The 18,656-nt window shown below is 43.1% G+C and overlaps 5 protein-coding genes across 5 annotated transcripts; 1 reads left to right on the top strand and 4 right to left on the bottom strand.

Moving 5' to 3' along the window:
• Window positions 1–82: 82 nt before the first annotated feature.
• On the bottom strand, window positions 83–1,457 carry LOC111075227. Its single transcript, XM_022368372.2, has 2 exons — window positions 1,059–1,457; window positions 83–993 (listed from the first exon to the last, which is right to left on the bottom strand). Exons 1-2 carry the CDS (start codon window positions 1,375–1,377, stop codon window positions 248–250), a joined length of 1,065 nt encoding a protein of 354 aa, XP_022224064.2. The 5' UTR covers window positions 1,378–1,457; the 3' UTR covers window positions 83–247.
• A 407-nt stretch (window positions 1,458–1,864) lies between these two features.
• Window positions 1,865–2,417, top strand: LOC111075276. The gene is made up of 2 exons (XM_022368446.2): window positions 1,865–2,204; window positions 2,262–2,417. The coding sequence occupies exons 1-2, from the start codon at window positions 1,987–1,989 to the stop codon at window positions 2,362–2,364; spliced, it is 321 nt and encodes a 106-aa protein (XP_022224138.2). The 5' UTR covers window positions 1,865–1,986; the 3' UTR covers window positions 2,365–2,417.
• Window positions 2,418–3,838: 1,421 nt separating this feature from the next.
• LOC111076743 (trichohyalin) lies at window positions 3,839–6,647 on the bottom strand. Its single transcript, XM_022370664.2, has 2 exons — window positions 6,548–6,647; window positions 3,839–5,992 (listed from the first exon to the last, which is right to left on the bottom strand). Exons 1-2 carry the CDS (start codon window positions 6,554–6,556, stop codon window positions 4,406–4,408), a joined length of 1,596 nt encoding a protein of 531 aa, XP_022226356.2. The 5' UTR covers window positions 6,557–6,647; the 3' UTR covers window positions 3,839–4,405.
• A 6,644-nt stretch (window positions 6,648–13,291) lies between these two features.
• On the bottom strand, window positions 13,292–14,511 carry LOC111075755 (odorant receptor 33c). The gene is made up of 2 exons (XM_022369232.2): window positions 13,769–14,511; window positions 13,292–13,715 (listed from the first exon to the last, which is right to left on the bottom strand). Exons 1-2 carry the CDS (start codon window positions 14,509–14,511, stop codon window positions 13,292–13,294), a joined length of 1,167 nt encoding a protein of 388 aa, XP_022224924.2.
• Window positions 14,512–14,756: 245 nt separating this feature from the next.
• On the bottom strand, window positions 14,757–18,546 carry LOC111075765 (odorant receptor 33c). The gene is made up of 2 exons (XM_022369244.2): window positions 17,808–18,546; window positions 14,757–15,171 (listed from the first exon to the last, which is right to left on the bottom strand). Exons 1-2 carry the CDS (start codon window positions 18,491–18,493, stop codon window positions 14,757–14,759), a joined length of 1,101 nt encoding a protein of 366 aa, XP_022224936.2. The 5' UTR covers window positions 18,494–18,546.
• Between the last annotated feature and the right edge of the window lie 110 nt (window positions 18,547–18,656).

Here is an 18,656-nt window from a genome sequence, read left to right as displayed (position 1 = left end):
GTGATATACGCATAGTTTTTTGTTTTATCCAAAGATTTAATATGTTTTGTGTGTGATGCCAAAAGTATTTCTTAGTTTTGTGGTTTATTCATGTCGTGCTTTTTTTTTTTAAATCCATTTTGCAGCATTTTTATTTATTTTAATGTATAATGTAGCACATTCTCATATACAGCCCAGGGCTGGATACCAATTAATGTCTAATCTAATCCTAAACTAATCCACAGACCAATAAAGAGATACCCAAGACTTAAGCGTAGACTTTTAGCTGTTCCAACAGCCAATTGCTGTCCACAATGTTCAGATTTAGATAGTTCTTTAGCAAACGCATCAAATCATAGTTCAGATTGGATTCTTGCAGCGCAAATAAACGATTTAGCGCATTCAGAAATTTCTCGGGTGTCGCCAAGCTGCCAAGCAGCTGTGGCTCGCCTCTGGCCAACAGGTTGGACATTACACGAACACCATAAATGGTGTCCCAATCGCTTCTAACATGGCCAACAAAAAAGTTGACCAGACTTTCAGCCTGCTGCACGGATAGCTGCTCGTGCTTTGAGCAGACAATATTCAGTTGATATATAATATACATAAAATATTCGCTGCCCTGATCTTCTGGCCGCTTCTCGTGCAGATGCTCCATAATGTAGTTGCGATCCACGGCGCTCACAGCGCAGGCGGTGTGCGTGGCAATCAGGTACAAGCAAATGCCAGCATCATTCTGGAATTTATTCAAGTCATCCGGGGGCGCCGTGTAGAGTTTCCACAATTTGGGGACTAGCTGCATTTTAAGCAAAGTTTTGGCTGCCTTCGTGCAGGTGGCCAATAAGTTGGCCAATGTCCAAAGGCAGCTGCGTTTCAGCCGCTCCTCTTTGCCATCCAAATATGTGACCAAATAGCTGCCTGCCAATGCTGTGATCTTCTCCGAAACGTGAGCATCGCCCAGCGACAGGTTGCAGAAGCATTCGGCGGCATCGATTTGACGTTGTATATTTGCACCTGAAAAGCAGCATATATAAATATAATGAACTCTGCTGGGAATGGTTGGAGGGGGGCTTCAATACCGCTTAGTTCCTTGACGAGTACCTGTATGGCTCCCGGGATGCCAACGAATGTACTGATATTCTCGTTGCCCTGCAGAAAGGCATGGCTCAAACGGTACATGTCCTCCGATGTGGCATGCTTACGCCTCTTGATCCTTGCAGCCAGTCCACAGACATCCTTGGCACTCAGATTCTCCAACTCTCTAATTTCGCTCCTGATCTGCCCCAAGCCGAAGCGCAGCGCATCTGTTGCAAACGTACGCAGCACCTGGCGTTGCTCTTTGGCATAGCTGCGGATCTTAAGCCGCAGCATGGAATCTTCGGTTCGTTGTGAGTCCATTCTATTTCGTTTTTGTTGCTGTCTACTGTGCCTTGAAATTTAAATTCACATAAGCTTCAAATAAAAAAAAAACCAACTTAACCCACTCAAGCCCCCTCCATTTAAACGGGTGAACAACTGGTGTTAAACCGCGGAAAATACAGCTGTTTGTAGGTTAATCTAAAAATATTAGACCCGAAAACGCGATTTAAATTTGTAAGTTTTCTATATTATATTCTATATTACATGCTTCGCTGATAAAGTTAATCGCAGGAACCTTTGCTTGAACTTTGGAAGGCAGTGTATTGCCCATTTCATGGGAATTTAACAAATAATCCAAGATTACGCTAAGTTTGTCAGTCGAACTATTCATAAATATGAATTTTACGTTTTGTCTGTTTTGTCTGCTTTAGATGAGATGCGAATTAGATGGGAACCTGACACCAGGTTTGGCGCTTACACAGCTCCGCATGCTGGCGTCGTGAAATTATTGATGAATTTAAGAATTCAGTAGAATTCAAATGATAATTGAGTGGATCAATGGTCGACCTCTTTGAAAGATAGGCCAGCTTATTAAGTTTGAGATTACGCTCAGCTTTTTAGTCAGAGCTCAGAATCGATGAAGTGAAGATGCAGCTGCTTACAGGAATATTATTGCTGATCGCCGCTGTTCTGCTTGTTGCCATTGAGACTGAGGCAGCTGTCTCGCGGGGTATCTTTAAAGACCCTGCTCATCCAGGCAAATGTGTGGTCGATGGACTCGTTCTGAATGACGGCCAGTCGGCTCGTCATCCCAAAATGTGTGCCCGTGTGGTGTGCGGCAAGAATAGCGAAGGAGAGATACAGACGTGAGTTTTTTTTAACTGAACCATAAGATTCAAGATAATTGTGAATTATTTATTTAGATGTGGCGCTGTTGGGCTGCAGCCTGGCCAAAAGTTTGGCAAGTACACAGCACCAAATGCTGACTATCCCGACTGCTGTGATCGTGAAATTCTTAAAGCCTAGTTAACTTCGAAAAATTAAATAAAGAAACTATTTTTGCTTTTCTTTTACGTGAACTGCCTTAAAACTTTTCAAGTTTTATTTTATTTGAGTTTGTATTTTTAAATACCCAATGGTCGACAATGGGTTAATCATTCACTGTACATGATCGGAAATCATATTTCTCGATTTTGAGATTCCGTTTAATATTACCAGCCAGCTAGAACCCTCACTTTTTACAAGTTTGGTTAAAATTAAGGACTCCTTTTTATAAGATTGCTTTTAAAATAAGGTTTAAACAAAAAAAGACAATACTTTTTTTCATTTTGGTACGTTAGGTCATCTTCTACTACTGGATCGGATCTTCAACATATTCACTTCAAATTTAACTTTAATCGGAATTTTCTTCATAAAGCTTTATGTATCTGATGGATTGGTTTGAGTACCGACATATGTATATGAATCCCATATTTTTCAAGCGACAAATCAAACCTTTTGGCAATGTTCTCTAAACAATTCTGAAAACGAAACTGAACACTAAAACAACTTGTTTATTTCACTTTATTATTTCAATTAGCTTTCTGTTACGATAACTAAATATACCAAGGTTTCTTTCTGCCTAATCACAAGAATTTCTTCGCAATCGATTGAGTTTATCCTGTACGCCTACTACATTTTGCCTTCTGCCCAGCTTTCATTATCTTTTGCCGAGTTTTTATTGCCTTGGCATCTTAACAACCTTATCCCAACTCATTCTCATTCTCCTCCACCCCCAAAGCCCACCTGAAGCACTCAAGTGCAACTTTACTTTTAAGTGTACGAGCGACAAACTTTGTGGAATGGAGAAGGGAAGGCAAAAAAAAACTTTCATTCCCTCAGTATCTGCGCGTACTTCTCCAGAGTGTTTATTATTAAAAAATTTGTTGCCATTTTCTGCCCTCAGGAAACTTTTGCCTTCAAGGTTTATGACCAAATTGCGTGCACACGTGTACAACACCAACAGCAACGGCCAGTGAGGGGCGAAAGGGTATGTCTGGGGCATTTGGGGGAGTGCAGCATCCATGACCGAGAGCGTGTCGGAGTCCATGAAAGGCGATTAGGGTCAACTGGCTTTGGTTAGTTGGGCAAAAGGCAGAATCCCCAAAAGAAAAACCCCAGACCACCTGTTGGCTTATCGTTTTGATGGCTCACTCTCTCTCTCTCTCTGTAAAGTTTTGTGGCAATTAGTTTCAACGTTTTTTCTTTCAGTGTTTCGTGAGATACTTAGCTTTAAACTGAGATACTTCTTGTGCTCCATGTCTCTGGATTCAGACATAGCCTTTCTAGATGTCTGTAAAAGCGTAAGGATACTCTTTTTTAAATCTCGCGCGTCATGCAGCAGCGCCCCTCGTCTAGATTTTCGCTACTTGAAGGTGCAGTCATTGCAGAGCAGCCTGCTAGTGTGGCAATTAAATCCAGAATATAAGATTTTGTTCTGATGATAATACAAAGTATCTTATTTCATTTTGCAAAAGGGTATACATGGCATCATTTCTCTGAAGCCACAGCATCCTTGTTTATTCTGATGTATTTGTTGTTTTATTTTTTTGTTGCTTTTTCACATTAATGCAGTTTGACTAACTATAAAGTAACACAAAAACAATTCAGCTTAGTGCTAAAGTTAGACAGAAAGAAGCGTTAGCGCCTGACTGGGTTAAGTTCTTGGCATAGTTTTGCTGTATGCGTGATGCAGGAAACGATTAATTTCTTTTAGTAGAGTAAAGGGAGAGGGTAATCATACAGAGAGGGATTATTGCTCCAGAGGGTAGAGCAGAATACTCACAGAGAGGGGGCAAAATACTCACAGCGTGTGCGTGGGCAGAAAAGCGTCACCGAAATCCCCAAAAATAATAAGACTAATATTACACAAGAGTCTTTTAGCTAGCGCTAAGGCAGTGGTAAAACTTAAATACTAAACATAATCGTTGTCCAAGTTTGAAGATCGTTGAGGTCGTTGGTCGTTGCCCGTTGGCTGCATTTTGAGTTCAGTTTGAAGTGTGGTTTTTTGTGTGGATTGTGGTTGGCTCTACCAGGCCTTGTTCCGGCTGTTGCTGAGGCGTTCGGCGCTGCCAGAGCGCAGTTCCTCGCTATCGCGACGTAGCAGCAGATCCTCCCGACGAGTGTCCTCACGACGACTTTCCTCTCGTCGGTTCTCCTCTCGTCGGTTCTCTTCTCGTCGGATCTCTTCTCTTCGGTTTTCCTCTCGGCGGTTCTCTTCTCGTCGGTTGTCCTCCCGGCGACTGTCCTCGCGATCATCGAGTCTCTCCAGCTGCCAGAGATCATTGTTCAGAAGTCGGCGACCATTGGACCAGCTCAAGCCAGCACGAGCCCCCTGCCCATTGATGCGCGTGGTGAGCAATCCATTCAGGTTCGAGTCCAGCAGCAACGGCGATCCACTGATCAGCTGAGCCTGGACAGAGGCACTGGCGGGTTGGGCGAGTATCAGCTGCGGCTGCGAGGTGCGTTCGATGGTGAGGCGGGCGCTGGGCAACTGTCGCCAGGCGTCCAGATCGCGATCACGGGACAGCAAAGTGGTGCGGGACGAAGAAGAGGTTAATGATGAGGAGGCTGGTAGGCGTGAGAGCAGTGTGGGTGGATGCGAAACAACGGTGGCCTGGACAGTCTGACCGAGCAGTTGGCTGGCGCTGGGCAGGCTCTGGGACAGGAGTAGGGTCTGCTGATCGAGTAGTCGCTGGCTCTGACGACGCTCCTGCTGCTGTCGTCGCTCCTGATCACGCTCCCGCTGCTCCCGATCTCTTAGCTCGCGTTCCCTCAAGTCTCGCTCCCGTTGCTCTCTTTCCCGCTGCTCTTGTTCTCGCTGCTCGCGTTCTCGTTGCTCCTGCAAGCGCTGAAGATCGCGGAGCTGTTGCTCCTGCTGCTGTCGCTGCTGTTCCTGCTGTTGGCGCTGTTGTTCCTGCTGCTGGCGAAGTTGTGTCGTCTGCTGGACCTGCTGTTGGAACTGCTCCATCAGCTGCTGTGCCTGGACACGGGCGTGGTTCTCGGACTCGCGTCGACTCTGCGCCTCCAATTGCAATTGGCTGGCCTGCTGGGCATCGGCCAGACTCTGGGCATCGGCAATCGCTTGGGCGGTCAGGCGTGACTGCAGCTCCTCAATGCTGCTGTAACGGGATGAGGAGGAGGAGGATGCGGAGCTGCTGATCCTCTGCTGCTGCAGCTGTTGCTCATCCACACGCTGATTCGAAACGATGGCATTGAAGCCGCTGGCATCATCGGCCGTGTACTCCACAATGCGTCGCGTGCCATCGGGTTCGATCAGAGAGTACTGTCCCTTGACCAGATCCCCATCGCGCTTCTCCTCCTGCCGCTTATCGTCGCCGGTCAAGGTGTCGCGCACATCGTAGGCAAAACTGTACTGCGGACGACTGTCATAGTCCTCGCTGGAGTTGGGTGTAATTGTGGTGGCATCATCATTATCGTCCTCACTGTTACCATCATTGCCATTGAGATCTCCACGAAGCAGCTGCTGCTGCTGCAGCTGTAGGCTGGAGGAGGAGGATGATTTGCTTAGCTGATTCAGGGCCTCCAGGTTACGCAGATAGGAAGAATTCGCCACATTGCAGGTCAGCAGGCTCAGGCAGAGCAACAAGTAGGTCTGAAAGTAGATAAATGAATGTCCTTTTTGGGTAATCGACATAAATCATTCGTTGACAGCATCAATTGGCTATTGAATTTTTCTCGGCTTGCCTTTTGGTTTATTTAGCCATAAATTTGTCATGTCTAAAAAACGTTTTGTATGTGTGTGTGTTATTTGACAGGATTTTTTTGTTGCAAATAATTCTGCTTCGTTTTTAAATGCGAATATTTTGGTTTCTTTTTTGTTACCTTTTGTACGGAAAATATATAAAGAAAATGTTGTGTCCAATTCTTGTTGAATAATACGAAAATCTCGAACTATTTAGCTGCTAAATTTGTGTAGATTTTAGCTTTAATAGAGACAGTTTTCAAAGAGCATTTACATTTGTTCTGTGCTTTTATGCTGATTTTTGGTACATTCTAAATTGGCCTAATACGCTTTTGGCTTTTATCCTTTTTGTATATTTTTGATTATCCTGATTTATGTGGCACAACACAACCCTTACAACAAATACGGAATCCTGTCTGTCCGACTGTCTGTCTGTGTAAATTTATGGCCTAATGGAAAACTTACCCGTTTCATGACTGCTGGACGTTTAATATGCGACTAGTTGGGCGGCTGTTTTGTTACTTGGGCAATTTGTTTAGGTGGCTGCGTCGGCCTGTTGGCTGGTCTGCTGTACAACTGATGGCAGTCCATCAACCATCGGTCATTTTATATCATCTGCAAAATATAAAAAAAAAAGAACCCGAACACACTTGATATGTGGCCAGCTTTCAAATTTGTTTAGTTAGGGTTACAAATGACCTTCCGCAGAAACAGATACGAGATGCGAGTTACTGGTGCCTGGCATTCACTTTTCAAACTGCAAATATTGTCACCCACTGGCCCCCTTAACGACAATGATAGAGAAAGATCTGCAAACTGCGTACACCTGAAAGAGGAAGTAGCCAGTGGGAAGAGTGGGTGAGGTGAGAGCAGCTGATGTGGGTAGACGGGAAATTGGAAATTGGTTTTGGGCCTGGTTCAGAGTCTCTCTTCTCTCTCATTGACCGAATCCCCCAGTTGTTGGTCTCATGAATTTGAAATTTTTCGTAACTACAACTGCAGCTCCAATTGCAACAAAACGTTCGACCAGCACACTCCATGGACACAAGGGGAAATATGATATAGCTGGTTGGCAGATACGCAAAAGAGGCGCCAGGCTGGAACGGCAACTTTAATGGACTACCACTGTAACCAGAGCACACTTTATCGATTAGCTCGAGATTCCATTATACGACAGGTTTTTCATCATTGTTACGTTAGAGCCCAGCCTGACACATTTGTCAGTTGCATCTCTCTGTGGGGACCAAACGGAAGATTGATTAAACGAAACACGCACAGAGAATGGGATGGGGCTAAGGGTAAAGGTAAAGCGAAACAATTGTACGGCTTAGAAGCTTGAATATTTTCCAACTCTGAACTCGGACAGTTGAGAGCCACAGAAGGTTTGAAGTAGAAAATTCTTGATGAACGGTGTTGAGCTTTTTTCAGGAAGATCGTGCTTCGGCAGTGAAGGATGCATGCAACGATGGATGTCCGGGCGCTGCAGTATTTCCAGGATATGCAGGGCACATTAAATCTCAAATAAACTCAGCCTGGCTTTGGGACGATATATAGGGTGTGGAAAATCCAGCTGTCTTAGCCAAGAAGCTGGTTTACCAACAACTTAAAAGACTCTCCAGTAACAAAATAAAAGTCCAGATTTCGCGTGATTTATGCTAACTGGGCAAAGGAATGCCTCAAGGCAATTATTAAATAATCAAATAATTAAATTAAATAATAAATAATTATTAAATTATAATATTAATAATTTGTTTTCTTGTGTCGTTTTTAACAGGAGAAATGTGGTTGTCTTAATAAAATTATTTACGAAATTTCGAGACGATCGATGGCGATCCTTCCTTCCTGTTCAACTGAGCTCAGCCGTAAAATCCGCCCACCCACATGTGTGAGATTTATGAATAGAGAAACGCCAACTGGGTTTAAGGATGTGACACTGGCGTAAAGCGAAGCGTACAAACTTTATCAGCTGTGAAAACAAAAGCCAACAACATCCAGTGGCAGGAGCAGGGAAAACATCGGGCCACAGCATTGTGTCAGCGGCGTGCACCCGTAAAAACAAGTAAAATTCATCTAAAGAGAGCGGCTAAACAAAGGCAAGAGCAAAAATAACAAGCGAAGAAGCGGAGGCGCAATGGAAAATAAAAACAAGCAGTTGGAAGGCGTGACTCTCGACTGGGTGTGTACCCTGTACACTAACTAAAATACTTAAAAAATGTGTGGAAACATAATCATTATTATGGGTGCACATAAAACACTTTTACAGCTCCGATAACTGTGCCTTTGTTTATAGTTCCAAAACTTATTCCTTCTATTGCAAAATGTGACAGGGTAAAGCACAGAGCACGTCTCTCTTTTTCGTTGATCGGCTAAGAACTTATTGCGCAGGTAGCGTAGGCGAGAGCAAGGTGAGCTTACTATAAGGTGACGCGTTCACCACATCCGCTCTCATTTTAGGGTTCATGCGTTTGTCAGCATTCAAGCTAGCGCTTGCCTCTCTGAGAGACGAGACAGCGAGTTGAACGGCGTCACCTTATTAGTACACTTACCTGCGGCGGGAGAGACCCTCAGTGAAGCTGAGAGAGTCAATTAGGCGCTCTCTCCCACCTACGCGTAAAGCTAGGGATGGAACTTTTTGATCTTGCCTGCTGTGAGAGCCTGCTACAAATATACTCTGGCCCTTTATGATTTCAGGGTATCACATGAAAACTTGCTGCAGAGAAAAAATTGTCATGCATGACTGAAATACAAGAAGAGGCGAGCGAGGCCGAAAGAAGAACAGGCGCAAGAGCAGCAAGCAAAAAAAAAATGCCCACCAACACGCATACCCCACACCCACGGGCCACGTTATTCTGTTCTGTTATTCATGCCGTGAAGCATAGTTTTAGGCGCCGCGCCGCACCTCTCATTCGAGTGTCCGTCTGCACGGATACGGTGTAACATGTGTATTCCTCCACCCTACCGCCCATCATACACCATTGTTGGACAATTTTTCCTGCCCCAATTCGCCGGCTGTGTGTGTTTGTCTTTGAAACGCGTTTTCCGCTTGTTTTTCCCGCGTTGGATTTGGGATGAGCTGTGGGGAAAAAGCCGAGTAAAATTGAATGGCCAGCAGCCGACATCAGGCGCGAGCACCGTTGTAATTGAGTTGACTGTGCCGAATGGGAAAATAGTTCTGCCGATTCTGTCGTGCATTGCAACTGCAGAATAGTACATGTGGAAAATCCCCTCGCTCGGGCCCTTTTCCGTGCTGATTAATCATTTTTCACTTTATTTTTGTTTGGTTTCGCTGCGCAACATGCTGTTTGAACCATTTACCCCACTACCAAGGTTCATTACTCGCAAATAATCAATTTCAATTGCCAATTGCAATTCAAATTAAGTTTCTTGTTTTGCCTAATGGAGTTTTTATTTATTTAATTGTGAAATTATCTGCAAATTCTAAAATGAAGGCAGCATTGTGGATTTCTTTGAGTGTTTTGACTCAGTGGATAATGGGAATTTCGTTTAGGGATAAACTTGCTGCAGAGAAACCATTAGATTACTACAGTACTTTATAAGCTGATTTATTTACTTACTATTGTCTATTTTATTTCGGGCTAAAAGAATGAGATTAATGAATAGAAATCGTTCGCTTTCTTTTACCATTTCTTCTTGATCGTTTTTTATACAGATTTTCTAAAGATTTGTCAACCGATTTGTCATTTGAAGAATAGAAATATCAGGATCAATACAGGTATCAGATATCAAGATTTAACCATAAACTGAAACAGCAGCTGCAAAGTATCTAGAATCTGAGGATATACTTTATTTGTAAAGTGTATTTTGATTTTTTCATGCAAGTCCTATAATTAATTTATTTGTTTTTACTTAGGTTTTGTTTTAATTACAATTACAAGCACACTCTTTTGAAAAAAAAGGTTGGCAATTAAAACACAGCTGCAATTTACATTCATTGAAATGTAGAGGAAATTAAATGTACCAACATACATATGTATATGTATAATAAGAAATATATATGATGCTGGCATCCATTGCTGCAATATTTGAGTCGTGAATTTGTCTACAAAAAATGTATGCAATTTCCTCTCTAAGCCTTCTTTAGATTTGATTGCTGCATTTTTCTCTCTCTACTAAAAATGCAGCATGGCAAATATTTTGATTTTAATTTGAATTGTGGAATTTTGTTAGTCCTGCAACAAAACAGATGCCAAATGCAATGGAAATTGTGATTTCATGGTTGGGCATCGCATCTCCATCTCCATCACCATCTCCATCTCCATTTCCATTCTCCCTGCCGCTGGGCATTGCTGCAACCAAAAATTCTGTTATGTTTTGGTCAAAAGTGGATGCAATACAATCTGCGGTGGGCAGCCGGATGCCTCTCTATGTCACCAATGCCAAGAGCCAGAGCCAGAGCCAGAGCCAGAGCCATGCACTGATTGAGTAGCAGTGTGGAGCGCTTGGGGATTTTTAGACAGACAGAAATAGAGGGGAACTTTTGGCCTGGCTGAGAGTGTTTCAATTTATTTTTCATATTTTTGTTTAACCGCTTTTTGTTTTACTTTCCTATTGCTGCAGAAATTCCCCCGGTTCGCACACACACACACACACACACACAGCAGAATGCCAAAAGTTAAAATAAACAGCAATAGACAGCAGAAAAAGCAGGGAACAGGGAGCCCAACAGGACAACACGCAGGAAGGCAGGAAACACTTGAAAAAAGTATGCCAACAATATTTCTGCCATCTCGCTGGCGCCCCATCTCTCGCCCCCTCTCTCTCTCTCTATATATATCTATCTATCTATCGCTGTGTGCTTTTGTGCTATTGAAAAGGAAATGAATAGCAGGCAGAAAAAGTTAAATCACCTCCAGCAATTGGGCTACGGCTGTGGCTCTGTGGGAATGCGAGTGGTATGGGCATCGGAATGGCGAATGGTGTCTGTGTGGCACAGACACACACCAGCAGCTGCCAGTACTGCTCTCTACTGCTCCCTCGGGTGGTGTATGCGCAATATTCGCGCATCGGCCACTAAGCTGCGGCCTGAGCCCTGGAATTTGTCGCATTTTCTTGCGTTTTCTTCCCTATCAGAGAGTATAATGACTTTGATTTGAACTTCTGGAAAACATTAAAACAAGACGTAGTAATAGAATAGAATATAGAATAGTTGTAGCTCTCCGTTAACAGCCTGTGGTCGTTATCGTAACTGTTAGCGCTCGCTAACAGCGCTGCAGCGCTCTGAGAGGGATCGCGTTCGCTCTTACGATCCACAAGGCTGTCAACCAGCCGTAGCTTGCAAGCTAGAACATGACTCATGTTAATAACGCTTAAATCTTCATTCTAACCAGCCGCAAATCTGTATAAACAGTGAAATAAACGAAGGAAGAAATGTATGTATTATATTTAAATCTGTCCCGACTTTCTTCTTTCTTTCTTTCTTTCTAAACTTTGACTTCTTTGACTTGGGCTTCATCGGACTCATCCTTGGAGCGCCGATACGCTCTCCTACAATCAGTCTCAGTTTGAAGGGAATAATCGATATGAAGCGTATCAAAACCTTCGACTATTTGAATTTCGCTTTTGCTTGTCTTATGTTTTTGCTTGATTTTATTTCGTTTTCGTTGTCTTTTTGTTTTTCGATTTTCTACTTTCTATTTGCTGTGGGAAATTGCTTTCAATAATGACGGAAAAGTGTTGTGCTGGTTGGGGACATGGGTTTAATGGCTGCTGCGGCACTTGTCGCTGTTCTCCACAGCGTTCGTACTTTTCCATCACTCTTCAGGCAATTTGAATGCACTCATCGTTGTGTTTGGGCATCAATAAATTGCCACGTAGCGGTGCGAATCCTGGCGTGTCCTTGGCCACAGCTCTGCCACGCTCCCCACACACAAACACACATACACACACACATCCAATCATATGCATGTCCGGCAGCGCTTCCTGCCTTCCTGGTTCCTTATGCAGTCCGTTGTGGCCGCATTGCACTTTTCAGGCAAGCAACGCCAACGGCAGGCAGGCAGGCTTATCGTCATTTGCATTTGGACAGGCTACAGAGAACTGACAGAGAGGTCCTTCTGCCGAGCAGTGGAATATATTAATATATTTCCCATTACCACGACAGCAAACAACCTTAATGAAAAGGGATACCACCAGGCTCACAGCTTGAAGGGCCTCGTTAATAACCTCCATATCGATTCGCTTAATCACGTTCACGCTTGCATGCCCTTGTTCGACGTGCAGGTATCATTTGGAGTGTTTTAAGTATGTAACTTTTTTTCCAATATTTTCCATACATTGTTTCCATTTTTGCTTACAATCTACGCATTTTGAAGAGTTTTTCACTGACTGCACTGCGAATATATTCGTACTTAAAAGGGAATACATTTTGAAGAGTTTGCTCGCAATAATTTGCTGTAATCATTGGCATATTCCGAATGCCATTGAGTGAATAAATTTAAGAACATATGACGTCAAAATTTAATTATAAATTAGGTAGAAAATGTGAGTGTGTTACGGAGTTTAAAAAGAGTTTAAACTGAAAAGTTTCACATAAATTTGTCGATGCTTTTAAGCTCAATTCAATTGTGAAAGTTTGAGAACGGTTTTAAGCAGCGGAAAAAGTGTTTGCAGCACGTACGCCCCAAGACAAAATGGGCAAAAAAAAAAAAAACCCCGGCATAAGTCAATAAAATGTGAAAGGGAAAACTCAACTCAAACCTTTGCCAATGATAAGCCAAGAGCCTAAGGGCTATGAGTATTCCATGAATGAAAGATAGAAGAGGTTCAAGGACAGCCGATGAATTTGTAAATTTTCCTTAGCTAAAATGTTTAAATTTTAGGAATGGATTAACAGTGGAATAGTTCAGGCTTCCGCCTCAATTGCGCTGGTCAAAACGAATTTTGTTTGGCTATAAAAATACCTATAGTATTTTTAATTTTAATTACACGAAACACACGCAAAAGCAGCACAGATTTCATTCAGATTTATACAACAATTAAAATGTTGTATACGCAAAGCGTTGCCTCGCTTTAATGTTTTATTTTGTTTTGCATGAAAATGATGCAGAAAAATATTTATTTGCGCATTGCGACTGTGGAAATTAATGAAAATTTTATTCGAAGAAGAGGCCCACAGGGGACTGGGGCACCAAAAGAAAATCAATTACTGGAAAATTGTATTTAATTAACAAGAGAGACTCTGCCTGGACTCTAGATATCTTTCACCTGTAGAACGAGCGCGAGGAGGGAGTAGGCCGTCTTGAGGGTGGCATAGAAGGCATTTAAATTGAGTTCAATGATGCCACCAGCCTTAATCACACGTCTCCTGCCACTCAACGTGAGTTGCGTGAAGATGAGTAAATCGTGTCGATGCTGCCGCGATTCTTCATACCATTTGCTGGAAAATATCGCATAGGGTAAGCTTTCCAACTCTTCGGCAACGACACTGGCGAAATAGCAGCTGGGAAATAGCTGAACACAGATCACGGCAAAGAGTATCATGTAGTAGAGCACTGTGATGATATCCCTCACATAGAACAGCAGATACGACACAATCAGGCAGAGACTGGCCCCAGAGCTGCCCAATTGAACGAGCTGTACGACACTTATCGCATTTCGTGTGAGATAATGGAGCCTGTAAGGGACAGAATTAAAGTTCTGGCTAATTAAATGCACATTTTCTCATACCTCATGAGTGTCTTATGCTGTTCTATGTAAGCAAACAGCTGTTGATGGTGATTAACACCAATGGGATTCGCAGCATAGCCCAGTTTTCGTATACGCAGGCCCCACATATGTATGTGTCCACCCAAAAAGCAGAGCGTCAGTGGAGCATAGCTGTCATTGGCCAGAGCCTGAGCGCCCTCCAGCAATATGCTGATGCTCTGATAGCCAAGGGCCATCGCAAACAGATATCCATTTGCACGCCAATCGAAGGGAAAATATGCGGGATACAGCAGCTGCCGATCAGCGGAAGCAATTAGAATCAGAATGCCGAGCAGAAACAGTACGTAGAAGATGGCAAAGCTGGCGTACAGACATCGGAGGAAACGTCTCGCATGGCACTGCAAATGATCCGCGTAGTAACGATGCTCCTCCTCGCCATCCACATATCCATCCAGTTCGATGAGCAGCCTCTCGATTTCCACACTATCCTGTAGATGATAAATAGTTGCCACATGCTTAAGGCTGCAGGCCGCGCAACTCATCAAAATGCTGAGGTTCTTAAAGAGCTCGGCGGGGGTGGGCTGCAGGGCCAGATTAATCAGCAGATGCACTGGTAACATGAAGGTCACGAGCACATGCAGCAGCACCATGTAGATCTGGACAGGACGTTGTGTTGACCCGAAGAATGTCGGTGCCATCAGACGCATGCACCACCAGAACGGCTGATAGAAGCGAACACTGTCGATGATGGCGTCGTTGGACATCGTGAACCTAATGGAACCGTCCGCCACACCTTTGGCACCTTTTATGTGTATTTTGTGGCATGAAAACACACTGGGAGAAAATCAGTGCAAGTGAATTGTCTGTTCAAAGTGCATTGTGTGTGGATATTTTTGTCAGTGTCGGCTAAATGACATTTAAACGGCGCCAATGCAATTTTCATAAAGCCTCCCGTTAATGGTCGACCATTAAGTGGTAATTAAAATTAATTGAATATTCAAGTGTCCACTCATTTTCGCAGCGACATGGCCAGGGTAAAGAAGGAGTAGGCCAATCGTATGGTGGCAAAGAATGCGTTCAAACTAATGCCAATCATTCCGCCCGCCTTGAGCTCCACCTTCGCCAGAGTCAGTTGCATGAATATCAGCAGAGTGCGACAGTATCCGCGATCCATTCCCACCCAATTGCTGGAGAAGATGGCATCCGTCAGTCGATTGAGCTCCACAGAAATCAGAGTCCCGTAGTAGCAGCAGGGAAAGAGCTCCAGGAGGATCGCCGCAAAGTAAACGCCGTAGTAGGCCACGTCGAAATTGTTTTCCGCAAAGAAGAGAATGTAGACGAGGGTAATGGAAATGCTGATGCCACTCGCGATAAATTGTCCAAATTGCGAGAGATGCATTGTGCTACGCAGCAGTTGAACGACTCTGAAAGATATTCATTAATTTATTAAACATCATATTAATTAATAATAATATTCAGTAATACATTCTAAAATGATGAAAATCTATTAATAAAAAATTAAAAAAAATATTATACCACTTAAGTATAAAAATAAAAACGAGAAGGAACGTGTGAGTCGCTTCTGGGGACGCGACTCTACTTTTATACCCGTACTCAGTCAGTATATACATTTTTGAGCTTATGATTTTTTAGAATTTAAAAAAAAAAAAAAAAATTTAAATTTTACATTTTTTTGCTACATCTGCTATCTACATCTACATATACAATGTATATTATACATCTAACATGTAAATTGTACATGTTCCATTTAGATTCTACATCTCCTCCGCTAGGGGTTGCTCGCGCACTGAACGCGGCAGAGTGTGCGAGCGAGATGGAAAATGAGTTGTGTTGTCGTTTGCTGGAGGGGGCAGGGTAAGCAACTGAAAATTAATTTCTTCATTCTCGCTATAATTATGATCCGATCTGATTCAGATTCGGCAGTCTGGTAGATATGGTCATTCTCTACGATACTGCGTTTTTAGTTTTATCGTATCTTTAAATTTGTGGCTGCCACAGATTTTCGTCCTTTGCGGGGGCGGAAGGAGGCGGGGCGAAATTTTGAAATACACTGGTAGCAGTGTGATATCACATGAGTCTGGAAACAAAATTTGGTTGCTCTAGCTCTTATAGTCTCTGAGATCTATTCGCTCATCAAGACGGACAGACGGACAGACAGACATGGCTATATCGACTCAGCTATTGATGCTGATCAAGAATATATATACTTTATGGGGTCGGAAACGTTTCCTTCTCTGCGTTACACACATCCACTTTTACCACAAATCTAATATACCCCTTAACTCTTTTTTGAGTACGGGTATAAAAATGTAAAATGTAAAATCGCGAGCAACCCCTAGCGGAGAAGATGTAGAATCTGAATGGTACATCTATAATCTACATGGTAGGTGTATAATATACATTGTATATGTAGATGTAGATAACAGAAGTAGCAAAAAAATGTACAAAATTTTTTTTTTTTTAATGCTAAAATTCTAAAAAATCATATGTTCAAAAATGTAAATACTGACTGAGTATGGGTATAAGTAGAGTCGCGTCTTTAGAAGCGACTCACACGTTCCTTCTCGTTTAATAATAAAATTCTAAAAAATTATAAGCTCAAAAGTGTATGTATATACTGACTGAGTATGGGTATAAGAAAGTCGCGTCCCGAGAAGCGAATCACACGTTCCTTCTCGTTTTTTTTTATACCCGTACTCAAAAAAGAGTTAAGGGGTATATTAGATTTGTGGTAAAAGTGGATGTGTGTAACGCAGAGAAGGAAACGTTTCCGACCCTATAAAGTATATATATTCTTGATCAGCATCAATAGGCGAGTCGATATAGCCATGTCCGTCTGACTATAAGAGCTAGGGCAACCAAATTTGGTTTCCAGACTCATGTGATATCCCACTGCTACAAGTGTATTTCAAAATTTCGCCCCGCCCCCTTCCGCCTCCACAAAGAACAAAAATCTGTGCCAGGCACATTTTTAAAGATACGATAAAACTAAAAACGCATTATCGTAGAGAATGATCATATCTACCAGACTGCCGAATCTGAATCAGATCGGATCATAATTATAGCCAGAATGAAGAAATTAATTTTCAGATGCTTCCCCTGCCCCCTCCAGCCGACGACAACACAACTCATTTTCCATCTCGCTCGCACACTCTGCCGCGTTCAGTGCGCGAGCAACCCCTAGCGGAGGAGATGTAGAATCTAAATTGTACATGTATAATCTACATGTTAGATGTATAATATACATTGTATATGTAGATGTAGATAACAGAAGTAGCAAAAAAATGTACAAAATTTTTTTTTTTTTAATGCTAAAATTCTAAAAAATCATATGTTCAAAAATGTAAATACTGACTGAGTATGGGTATAAGTAGAGTCGCGTCTTTAGAAGCGACTCACACGTTCCTTCTCGTTTAATAATAAAATTCTAAAAAATTATAAGCTCAGAAATGTATATACTGACTGAGTATTGGTATAAGAAAGTCGCGTCCCGAGAAGCGAATCACACGTTCCTTCTCGTTTTTTAATTTTTTCTGGTAAAATACAGTACATATGTCTGGACTCTAGATATCTTTCACCTGTAAAACGAGCGCGAAGAGGGAGTAGGCCGTCTTGAGGGTAGCATAGAAGGCATTCAAATTGAGTTCAATGATGCCACCAGCCTTAATCACACGTCTCCTGCCACTCAACGTGAGTTGCGTGAAGATGAGTAAATCGTGTCGATGCTGCCGCGATTCTTCATACCATTTGCTGGAGAATATCGCATAGGGTAAGCTTTCCAACTCTTCGGCAACGACACTGGCGAAATAGCAGCTGGGAAATAGCTGCACACAGATCACGGCAAAGAATATCATGTAGTAGAGCACTGTGATGATATCCCTCCCATAGAACAGCAGGTACGACACAATCAGGCAGAGACTGGCCCCAGAGCTGCCCAATTGAACGAGCTGTACGACACTTATCGCATTTCGTGTGAGATAATGGAGCCTGTAAGGGACAGAATTAAAGTTCTGGCTAATTAAATGCATATATCTCATACCTCATGAGTGTCTTATGCTGTTCTATGTAAGCACACAGCTGTTGATGGTGATTAACACCAATGGGATTCGCAGCATAGCCCAGCTTTTGCATACGCAGACCCCACATATGTATGTGTCCACCCAAAAAGCAGAGCGTCAGTGGAGCATAGCTGTCATTGGCCAGAGCCTGAGCGCCCTCCAGCAATATGCTGATGCTCTGATAGCCAAGGGCCATCGCAAACAGATATCCATTTGCACGCCAATCGAAGGGAAAATATGCGGGATACAGCAGCTGCCGATCCGCGGAAGCAATTAGAATCAGAATGCTGAGCAGAAACAGTGCGTAGATGATGGCAAAGCTGGCGTACAGACATCGGGTGAAACGTCTCGCATGGCACTGCAAATGATCCGCGTAGTAACGATGCTCCTCCTCGCCATCCACATATCCATCCAGTTCGATGAGCAGCCTCTCGATTTCCACACTATCCTGTAGATGATAAATATGTGCCACATGCTTGAGGCTACAGGCCGCACAAGTCATCGAAATGCTGAGGTTCTGAAAGAGCTCGGCGGAGGTGGGCTGCAGGGCCAGATTAATCAGCAGATGCACTGGAAACATGAAGGTCACGAGCACATGCAGCAGCACCATGTAGATCTGGACAGGACGTTGTGTTGACCCAAAGAATGTCGGTGCCATCAGACGCATGCACCACCAGAACGGCTGATAGAAGCGAACACTGTCGATGATGGCGTCGTTGGACATCGTGAACTTAATGGAACCGTCCGCCACACCTTTGGCACCTTTTATGTGTATTTTGTGGCATGAAAACACACTGGGAGAAAATCAGTGCAAGTGAATTGTCTGTTCA

This window comes from Drosophila obscura, unplaced genomic scaffold, assembly GCF_018151105.1.
Source record: "Drosophila obscura isolate BZ-5 IFL unplaced genomic scaffold, ASM1815110v1 contig_200, whole genome shotgun sequence".
NCBI lineage: Eukaryota > Metazoa > Arthropoda > Insecta > Diptera > Drosophilidae > Drosophila > Drosophila obscura.
The sequence above is the reverse complement of the archived record's forward strand: the minus strand, read 5'-3'. Positions and strand labels throughout refer to the sequence as shown.